Source organism: Leptodactylus fuscus, chromosome 2 (assembly GCF_031893055.1).
Source record: "Leptodactylus fuscus isolate aLepFus1 chromosome 2, aLepFus1.hap2, whole genome shotgun sequence".
NCBI lineage: Eukaryota > Metazoa > Chordata > Amphibia > Anura > Leptodactylidae > Leptodactylus > Leptodactylus fuscus.
This window is the reverse complement of record NC_134266.1, coordinates 113,385,834-113,397,296: the sequence shown is the minus strand read 5'-3', so window position 1 is coordinate 113,397,296 and position 11,463 is coordinate 113,385,834. Positions and strand designations below refer to the sequence as shown.

The 11,463-nt window shown below is 41.0% G+C and overlaps 1 protein-coding gene across 2 annotated transcripts in view; it reads right to left on the bottom strand.

The window, feature by feature from the left end:
- ARID1A (AT-rich interaction domain 1A) overlaps nucleotides 1–11,463 on the bottom strand; it is a 49,602-nt gene that overhangs the window by 23,417 nt on the left and 14,722 nt on the right. For both annotated transcript variants that reach the window (XM_075264424.1, XM_075264425.1), the window contains exon 2: nucleotides 37–237. In XM_075264424.1, coding sequence (XP_075120525.1) covers nucleotides 37–237 — 201 coding nt within the window. The remainder of the gene's footprint in view (nucleotides 1–36; nucleotides 238–11,463) is intronic.

The following is an 11,463-nucleotide window of genomic DNA, read 5'->3' as shown; positions in this document are numbered from 1 at the left end:
AAACACAACACACAAAGTTTAGACAGAAAAAAGTACCTGTTGTCCATACTGCATACTCATTGATCCTTGAGGTCGACCCTGCATGGCCATTGGGTATCTTTGTGGTGTCTGTGATGAATAAGGCTGTACTGGATAACCAGAATGCCCCTGCTGAGGACCAGGCTGTTGCCCATAGGGGTTACTCGAGCCGTATGGTTGGGGTCTCATCTTTCCCATTTGATCCATAGGACTGCCAGGCTGTGAAAAATAAGGTATACAGTAAACTCACACTTGCAATAATTTAGAATTCTTGAATAAAACAGAAAATTATATTATCCCAACCCCATATAAACAGTTTCCATCAGAACCCCTAACCCCCCAACATGCATTCCCTTCCTATACTACATACTTTCTAAGAACCAGTGACAACCTTTTATATGACTACAGCAACATTGCACAATGTAGTGAAGGGTTGGGTAGGCAGTGATGGAGGGCGAATACATGGATTGCCAGTGTTCCCACAGTAATTAACCTGCTTATTACCTCTGGGACTGCTCTGATGAAGGCTGGCGGTAAGAGCTATTTATAACTGGAAGGGCAAACAGCCGAAGTGTAACAGGTCCCAGCTGTACACCCATCTGAAGTGCGGCCAAGAGCTAGCTGTCTGGTGTTGAGCGCTGGCAAGGAATGAATGACAGAATCTGTGCTCCAGGGACACGAGGTAGAAAGGGGGAGGGGAGCCCATGACAAACTTTAAAATTCGCCTTTCAGAACCAGCCACACCCAACATAGAAAGAATAAAGGAAGATTTATTTATTTATTTTACACTTTTTTGGGGGACAAAGGGTTGAGCAACTTATAACAAAAAGAAAAAAAACATGCTTTGGCTGTTAAGAGCTGGACACATGGCTAATTTGCATTGCCGCCAAGAACTGTCGCAAAAGATAATAAAGAACATTCAAAAGCCCAGACCAGAGCCCAGAAGTATATCAGCCTAAAGACGTCAAGCTAGCAATAATTAGAGATGAGCGAGTACTATTTGAAACGGCAGTTTCGAACAGCACGCACCCATAGGAATGAATGGACTCAGCCGGCACGCAGGGGGTTAAGTGGCAGGACGCCGGCCCCGTCTGCGTGCCGGCTGGCTCCATTAATTGCTATGGGCGCGTGCTATTCGAAACTGCCGTTTAAAATAGTACTCGCTCATCTCTAGCAATAATGCCTTCTACGAATTTCTAAATTTTGTATCTGAATGAGTCACTTAGGATTCACAGACACGAGTATTTGTGCACACTATAGCGCTTAATCTTGTAGATGTGGGTTTACATAGTGCCATTATTTCATATGAATGTCATTCGCATGGTTAAGAGCGAAGGACAGTCAGAAGCTTTCTAAAGTGGTGTCTGAAGCCAAAGCAGAATTTCAGACTCACGACATCCCTAGAGGATGTGGGATTCCTTTGGGGACCCCTATCAAATGCGGTAACTTTTGTTTAAAAATCAATCAATCAATCTATAAAACAGCAGAGTTAATGTTGCCTTAAAGCCTATGGTCATCTTACCAACCAGAGAGTTATTGCCTTACAAGCCATCCCTGTTGGGAATCATTGGCCCAGACCATATCGTAATTGCTGATCTTCAAAAAATGAGCATCAAAGTATAGTTAGTTTCTCTCAACGGCTAAGTCCAGTCTTGCAATAGGTCTGACCATTTGTGACCTAAAAATTACGATTAATGGCGATTTAGATCAGGACCCTTTTACAGTAAGAGAATGTGTTGGGATAAACTCCCGAGAGTCATCTTTTTTTTTTTTTCCCCCCTCCAAACAATGGAACTTTTATACTGTGGGACATCTTCAGACACCAGAGGACCAGGGAAGGTGAGCAAACAAAACATTGCTACTCACCTCTCCTATATAGTCATATGGGTTGTGCAGAAGACCCATAGACAGCAGCAGGGAGTTGCGACAGAGCCTAGAAAAGGGAACACTTTTCTTTTTGTTTTATTTTTAGGTTTGGTCTGAAGAGACCTCAGGAATATAATAGTTCTGATTTGAACGCGTCTAAGGTTTGGTTTCGGTTATTTTTCAATTAATCGCCCTTCAATGCAAACAATTTTTTTTCGATTTCGGAGTGCAATTTAAGCCTTTAAGGATAAGTGCAGAGGGGGTACAAAGAATTGCTACAAATCCAGCCTGCATATTTGACACTGATCAAACTGGAGGCCCATTTTAAGGCTCCATGTTGCAGAAACGCAGCATTTTTGGATCCAGATTTTGCTGTGTGGACATGTATGACATTTCTCTTCTGTTTAATCCACTTCCGTCTTTGGCTCACTAAACCGCAACAAAAAAAACCCCACTGCATTTCTGCAACATGGGACCTCAGCTTAGGGAGCCTTCACACCGAGTAAACGCTCCGCTCATTCTGAACGTAAACTCGTTCAGAGCAAGCGGCGTTAAAACAGATCCTATTGATTTCTATGGCTGCTGGCATACGCGCATATCACATTGAAAGCAATAGGTTAAAAAAAAAAATTTAATAATGGGTAGCGCGCATATGCCGGCAGCCATTCAAGTCAATGGGACGAGTTTACGTTCAGAATGAGCGGAGCGTTTACTCCGTGCGCAGGCTCCCTAAAGTTATTTCCTGGGCCCCCTGGCAGTTTTCATAATGATGACCTATCCACAGGTTAAGTCACCAGTATCTGATTGGTTGGGGTCTATTACCTGGACCTTACACTGATCAGTTGATCAGACTGTGTAGTGCAAAAGAAGCAGCTCTGATCCAACTCAAGTTGTAATTAGAATTATTTTAACTCCTTAGGGACCGGGGCATTTTTCGGTTTCCCATTTTTGTTTTTCCCTCCCCACATTTCAAGAGCCCTCGCCTTTTCATTTTTCAGTTCACAGAGTCACATGATGGCTTATTGTTTGCGGGACAAATTGTACTTTGTAATGGCACCATTCAATATGCTGTGCAATGTACTGGGAAGCTGGAAAAAAAATAAATTCAGAATGAGGTGCAATTGGAGAGAAAAACAAAACACATTTGCGTCAGTTTTATAAGTGTTTAATTTTTACAACGTTCACTGTTATAAACGACGTTACCTGTATTCTGTGTGTCAGTATGAACACGGTGATACCAAATTTATTTGTGGTGTTTTGATACCATTTTTTTTTTTTTTAATAAAAATGAAACTTTGCAAAATGGAAAAAAAAAAAAAAAAAAAAAAAAAAGTGTCCCATGTTATAACTTTTGCATATTTAGATATATGGAGAGGGTATGACGTCATTTTATGCAGGATAATATTACGTTTTTATTGATGCCATTTGGTGAAACATCTGATGTTTGATCACTTTTTATTCAATTATTTACAGAAGTGTAAAAAAAAATTAAATTTTTTCGGTGCTACAACATTTACAGTATGGGATAAATATTTTAATAGTTTGGCCATTTTGGAGCACGGAGATACCTAATGTGCTTTTGTTTGTTTACTTTTAGATTTAATCTAGGGAAAGAGGGGTGATTTGAATTTTTTTTTTTTTTTTTATAAAGTATATAAAAGAAAAACTAGTCTTACTTTTATGGTCAGACCCCCTAGGTACACTGCAGTAGTATTGCAGTGAATAGCAAAATGGCATCAGCTCTATTAGACACTGCCTCTGGAATTGTGCAATAGAGCTAATACAATAACAAGCCTGGGAGCCTTCAATAGGCTCCTGGCTGTCATAGAAACTGATCACCGCCCTCCGGTGACGTTCAGGGTGGCGTTTGTTGAAAAATGGCAGCGCCTGCGCAATGTAGACGCCACGGTCCCGTTTGACCACGGCGTCTAAAGGGAGGAGGGAGGGTCTTCAGGCCGAATCGCAAGGCAAAACGGCCTGAAAAATGAGCATCTCGCTTCTTTTTCCGGGAGTCGGAACAAACTAGCTCCCGGAAAAAAGAACTGACCAGCTCCCATTGATTTCAATGGAAGCCGTCTTTTTGGTCAGAATTTTGAGGCAGATGCGGCCTCAAACTCCTGACCACAAATCTCCGTGTGAACTTACCCTTAAAGCAGATTTGGTTTGATAACGCACATAGCTCCCACTCACATTGATAACTCCCTTAAAGATGCAGTGTCATGTATGTTAACACTTGGCGAATGAATATATATATATATATATATATATATATATATATATATATATTTTTTTTTTTTTTCTTGCTTTCCTTCATAACTTCACTATATACACACACATACACAGTGCCTGGGAAGTTACTAGAACCCCCCCCCCCCCCTAAACATTTATGGTACTATCTTCTACCATCTACCAATAGTATATATTTCCAAGTTGAATAGTTGTGCTGGGCACTTCGGATTTTTTTTGCTGGATGAATGTTGTGAAGTGGCTTTATAGGCAAATAAAAATATACACCTTTTGCCATAAACTCCAACTAATCTGCTCTAAGCCTCCTAGCATAGAAACTGTCCTAATAAGGGTGCTAAGATTTATTTATTTTTGTAATAAGTTATATTAAAGGGGTTCCTTGGGATAAATAGAAATCCCTACACTAAACAGCCCCCCACCTTCTTTCTAATTTACATAATTCAGCAAATACAGTCCTATGAAAAAGTTTGGGCACCCCTATTAATCTTAATTTTTTTAGTTCTAAATATTTTGGTGTTTGCAACAGCCATTTTAGTTTGATATATCTAATAACTGATGGACACAGTAATATCTCAGTATTGAAATGAGGTTTATTGTACTAACAGAAAATGTGCAATATGCATTAAACCAAAATTTGACTGGTGCAAAAGTATGGGCACCTCAACAGAAAAGTGACAATATTTAGTACATCCTCCTTTTGCAAAGATAACAGCCTCTAGTCACTTCCTGTAGCTTTTAATCAGTTCCTGGATGAAGGTATTTTGGACCATTCCTCTTTACAAAACAATTCAAGTTCAGTTAAGTTTGATGGTCGCCGAGCATGGACAGCCCGCTCTCGAGTGATCTGAAAACAAAGATTGTTCAACATAGTTGTTCAGGGGAAGGATACAAAACGTTGTCTCAGAGGTTTAACCTGTCAGTTTCCACTGTGAGGAACATAGTAAGGAAATGGAAGACCACAGGGACAGTTCTTGTTAAGCCCAGAAGTGGCAGGCCAAGAAAACTATCAGAAAGGCAGAGAAGAAGAATGGTGAGAACAGTCAAGGACAATCCACAGACCACCTCCAAAGAGCTGCAGCATCATCTTGCTGCAGATGGTGTCACTGTGCATCGGTCAACAATACAGCGCACTTTGCACAAGGAGAAGCTGTATGGGAGAGTGATGAGAAAGAAGTCGTTTCTGCAAGCACGCCACAAACAGTCGCCTGAGGTATGCAAAAGCACATATGGACAAGCCAGCTTCATTTTGGAAGAAGGTCCTGTGGACTGATGAAACAAAGATTGAGTTGTTTGGTCATACAAAAAGGCGTTATGCATGGGGTCCAAAAAAACAGCATTCCAAGAAAAACACTTGCTACCCACTGTAAAATTTGGTGGAGGTTCCATCATGCTTTGGGGCTGTGTGGCCAATGCCAGCACCGGGAATCTTGTTAAAGTTGAGGGTCGCATGGATTCCACTCAGTATCAGCAGATCTTGGGAATTATGTTCAAGATTCAGTGACAAAGTTGAAGTTACGCCGGGGATGGATAATTCAGCAAGACAATGATCCAAAACACCGCTCCAAATCGACTCAGGCATTCATGCAGAGGAACAATTACAATGTTCCGGAATGGTCATCCCAGTCCCCAGACCTGAATATCATTGAACATCTGTGGGATGATTTGAAGTGGGCTGTCCATGCTCGGCGACCAAACGTAACTGAACTTGAACTGTTTTGTAAAGAGGAATGGTCCAGAATACCTTCATCCAGGATCCAGGAACTGATTAAAAGCTACAGGAAGCCACTAGAGGCTGTTATCTTTGCAAATGGAGGATCTACTAAATATTAATGTCACTTTTCTGTTGAGGTGCCCATACTTTTGCACCGGTCAAATTTTGGTTTAATGCATATTGCACATTTTCTGTTAGTACAATAAACCTCATTTCAGTCCTGAAATATTACTGTGTCCATCAGTTAGATATATCAAACTGAAATGGCTGCTGCAAACACCAAAATATTTAGAACTAAAAATGATTAAGATTAATAGGGGTGCCCAAACTTTTTCATAGGACTGTATGCATAGTTATCCATATACCTGGGACATTAAAAAAAAAAAAAAGTTCAGTTTTTCACTCCTTGCTCTCTGATAATCTGAGCTACATATCCCTCACTAGTTTTGCATTTTGAGTGTTCTTTCAGTTTTCATACTTATTTTGGTTTTATTATGTTTTTTTAGAGTTAAAAAAAAAAAGTTTCACTTTTTGAAAAGTAACAATTTTCCTGGGGACACTATATCTTTATTGTTTAGTTGACAGAGATATTTCAAGGCTCTATTTATGGGGTAGGTTGTACTTTTATTAGTACCAAAATTTGCTATGTATGACTGATTGCTTTTTATTGCTTTTTTTTTTTTTTTTAGTGGAAGAGGGGTGACCAAAGCACGTTATTTTTGTTTACTGCAGTTTTTTTGTGGCATTCACTGTACAGGATAAAAATATGACATTTTTGGATAGTTAGAGCTTACATGCACATGGGGTTGGAGCACATCGGTTTCTTGTGCATGAGTAACACTGTACTATTATGACACCGAGCATTAAGTATACTCTTAGTGCTGTACAATTACATTAAAGAGGAGAATGGGAGAAATAAAAATTCTGCATGGCTGGCGTGGAATTTCCAAATTTGGAAGCAAAATTTAAATCAAGCAGAAAAATTCTACTTGATATTCCTGAAGCTAAATTTTCAGCTTGTACAAATTCCCCTCAAACATAGCCATAGGTTTTAAATTTTCTACAAATTTAAATTTAAAATTTTGGCAAACTCTTTGATATTTTTCTAACCATCTTAGTGGTGATAGTCTTGTTTTATGAACTTGTGAATGGTTTTGAGCATGGATAAAGGATCTTCCTATGGTCTGGGACTTTGTGTTTTTGCATGAGAAATGCTAGAAATAGGTAGGGAGACTACATGCACATGAACATGAAAGTAGCCACAATAAGAAAATGACTTTTTGACAGATGCCAGACTATTGAAAGTTCCTGCATCTCTCGGATTCATTGCGGAATGTTAGACAGGGCTGAGGTGAGGAGGATGTCATTGAGAACGAAAGGGACAATTACAAGAGGTGGAGTATGATGGGATGAGAGCTGGGGCCATTGAATCTGAGGGAACATCCCAACTCAGCACTTGGGAAACTTCTTTGCATTGACGTATCGAATCACAAAACCAAGAAAAACTATTGAAATCTGTAATCTGTTCTACAGTACCCTTTGTTTAGTTTGTAACTAATGGTTGTGCTTAGAACCTAAAAAAGTAAAGTGCTAGTAGGATGCTTGGTCTTTAGGTATGAAGCGGGACGCCTAGGCAAAATAAATAAGTATGAAGTTATGTAGCCGAACCCTGAAAACAAGTTTTTATGACTATTAAATATTAAGGCACTGAATAAAGCTACCAGTGAAAGAAGGACTTGGGGATATTGGTTGACAGTGAAGTTAATTTTACAGCCAGTGCCAAGCAGCTGTTGACAAGACAAAAAAAAAAAAATTACTCTATCTACACACACACACACAAATAAATACGAAAAATTATAATTTTGAAAAAAATTCAGGGCACCTGTATATAGAAAGGATTGAATGTGCAAGGGAGGAGATGGGCCTCTACAATAAGAGCACTGAGACTATGAAACACTTTCACCAAGATGTGGTGGTGACTGATAACACTGAAAGTTCAAGTGGGGCCTGGATGATTTTCAGGAGGGGGGGGGGGGGGAATTGATAAAAATCACAGGTCATGAAAGCTAATCTTCTGTGTGGAACAGCAATACAGGAATTTATTCTGATTGCCATATTGTAGTTGGGAAGGAATATTTCCCCTAATATTCTCATAATCTGCCTCTTTCTACATTAACCTGATTATGGTAAATAAGATTTAATGGACTTGTGTCTTTATTCAACTTGATCAAGTATGAGATAACTAGCATGTTCCTGCGGGTTGGTGTGGTCGCTGAGCCGCTGTTATTTAGCCAATTGCTGGTGTGGGCGATCTGCCTGCTCGCGCATGTCGGCTCTGTTGCATATGTCTGTAATTGCGCTGTATGCCCCCTGGACCCCCCCTAAACTGACATCTGTTGTAGCCTCCCCTCCCACAAGCCCCACCTCCTGGGCGCCCACAACCTCCCCCCAGCACAGCCCCTCCCGCCCCCACCACCCTCGCGTCCCGTCCCGTCCCCATCGACTCCACGCGCCTCTGCCACGCCTCCCCCCTCCCTTAATTCATCAAGGCAACATGAGAGTGGCAACAAAATAGGGTAGATTTCATAGACCTGGATCTCAGGTCTCTCATACCCTGCTGTCAGATAGGAAGATGCCTTTAGTGCAGTTTGCATACTACAGTCAGAACATGGACCAGTTCTCCTTTATAATGACAACAGACAACCTACATGCTCATGAATACATGTATAAGTAGGCTAACAGAGATGCAAAGCCACCAGCAGCCGGATGACTGGATGTGGCCCAATTCTGATTTTCATCAGAACCATGAGATCAAGGAAATTTGCCTGGAGTCTGACAAATTACATGCAGGCTATCCTCCCACCACAAGCTATGATCAACAACTGGGGGGCAAGTTGAAGAAGCAGTCAAAATATTTAACCTCTCCCTGTGCCAGCTCATTGAAAATAGGAAAATTAAAATTAAGAACTGTACATAACGTTAGGGAGGAGCTTGCACAAAGTCCTATTCAAAACTCCCCCCATCCTGCATGAGAAAACACAATGTTAGAAAGGTTTACTGAATAGGCAACACTAAAAGATTGAATTGGCAGAAGTATTCAGTACTCGGCACATTTTTTTTTTACTTTTATCGCTATTGTGTCGGGAGGTGTGAATATTTTTGGAATATCCCTTATTAACCTTTAAAGCTTCCTTTTAAGATTGAAACTGTTGCAGATATTGACTAAAAAAGGAATGGAAAATACATAGGAATTTTATACATCTACCTTTTGCTCAATCCACACCAGGCTAATCCTATCCTATCCTAGTCATCCTAGTCCTAGTATCCTTCCTAATAATAATAAATAATAAGCAAAAACGGCTGAACGGATTTGCATGAAATTTGTCACATACATAGATAGGAACGCCGATTAAAACATAGGCTACTTTTTATCCCGGTAAATGACGTCACTACACGACCGCAGTGAAGGAATTTTGGCTCACACAACACTAAAGGACCTGTGATGACATCATCACAGGTCCTTGAGCCATTCTAGGATAGGATCATGCTAGGCAGTGGGCACGCTATTTTGTGGGTGGAGCTATATAGGATGAAGCTGGACAGTGTGAAAGCTAATGAAAACGGAGTCTAATGGAAGACCAGGAGACTACAGAACATGCAGGATGTATGTGGGCAAGAGGAGTATATCGGGTGTGAGTTTCAGTGAGCTGCTCAGACAGTCACATAACAAAACCCCTGTAATCATAATTGCCCGATGTAGCAGAGCTTAGGCAGCGCTGTAGCACATCTCTGTAGGTTCTCCATATGCAAACATTTACATACAGCTGGGTATCTTACGCATATTCAGCAATGTAGAGAGCCAAGACGCAGGAGCAGGCTGATCGAACTTTGGCACATTTCAGCAACATCCATTTAGCCCTTTGTAACACAGAAGCTGCTCACACACTGACATAAGAACACCCCTATAATCCAAATGGCCAGATGTAGCAGAGCTTAAGAAGTGCTGTAGCACAGCTGAATACACTCTCCATATGCAGAGATGTATATACAACTGAGTATGCTGCGCATATGCAGCGATGTAGCAGAGCCGAGACGCGGGAACAGGCTGATCATCCACAACAGCAATTGGCTAAATATAAGCGGCTCAGCGCCAACCCGCAGACGAAGTTGCGGGCATATGCTAGTAGAAACTAAATGCTGTAACAAAGTATTTCCAGGGAGAGAATGTTCATACACATGTACTCAATGATGTATGTTGAGCTAAGGCATTTACCAAAGGAGGTCACTTCAAATGGGAAATCACGATAGTGACCTTATATAACAGTATGAATTTCTGTATATTAAAGGGGTTGTCCGGGATAAAGTTAAATTGCTACACTAATCTAAACACCCTCCACCTCCTGCTTTCTAAATAATATTTATCAAAAATGTATATTTACCTATATCACTGAGGCGGTCACGAGACCAACCCAGGGACATTTGCTGGTTATCCAGTGACTATCCGTTTCCTCATTTCCAGAAAGTCACTACTGCTCTCCCCAAATCCACTACATACTTACCTCTCTTCCTTACAGGCATAATCCACCTCTGCTGTGCAGCTTCCACGCCTGCGCAGTAAAGGCGGATCGTTGGCTGCAGAGCAGCATTTGGACAATAGAATGCGCCGGCAGAATCAGAAAATAAGGAAGGGCTGTCCCGCAGGAGGAAGACTGGAAGGAAGAGAGTCAAATATATAATTAGGTTTGGGGTTGATCTGAGAAGGTAGGAAAGGGCTTGTAGTGGGCGGGAGGGTTGGATTGAATGAGGTGAGAGGTAGTTAGCTAGCTAGTGTGGAAATTACATAGCTGGAAGCTGAACCTTGTAAATCAATGCAGAAGTTACGAGGAGCTCCCAGATACACCCAGAAATCACTCAAAACACTGCTAAAGGATATGGGTGCACTTACTAACCCATTAATAGCACTAACACATAGGGGTTTTCTAGGCAAAATTCTGATTTTATTTTTAAGTAACAAATTCCCAACTGTGTTCTTAACTAATGAGATCTCAGATTCTATTATAGCTAGTACTTCAATCTTTGCATCATATGAAAGCTGAAAATCTCAGCTTTCTTTGTGATACCGAAACCATCTAGGTGGTATAAAACCAGAGATACAGCCATTTGGTGCAACCATCCCTCCCCTTTGGTAAATGCTTCAGGTCTGCATATTCACAATACAACAATGTATGGACTTTCTATAGCAACAGCTCAGTTAGAGGTTTGTTCTATTGAGAATGTAACAGGTTTTTTTTTTTTTAATTAGAAAGGAAGTTAAATAGCAAAAATGGTCACCAGACAATCCCCAGCAGTATAGCAGGGAAAGAATGTTATACTTTAAAGAGGACCTTTCACCTTCTCAAGCACATGCTGTTTTATACAGCGCACTATCGGCTTTCATGATCTGTGCCCCCGGTGAAGCACTATCTGTGCCGGTACCGTAGCTCTTCATTGTCAGAAGGGCATTTCTGACAGTCAGTCAGGAACACTCTTACTCACGGCAGCATCTACAGCGCTGTACTGTGAGAGGGGGGCGTTCCTTATCACCCAGTCATGACACTGAGCGGTGAGGAACGCCCCCCCCC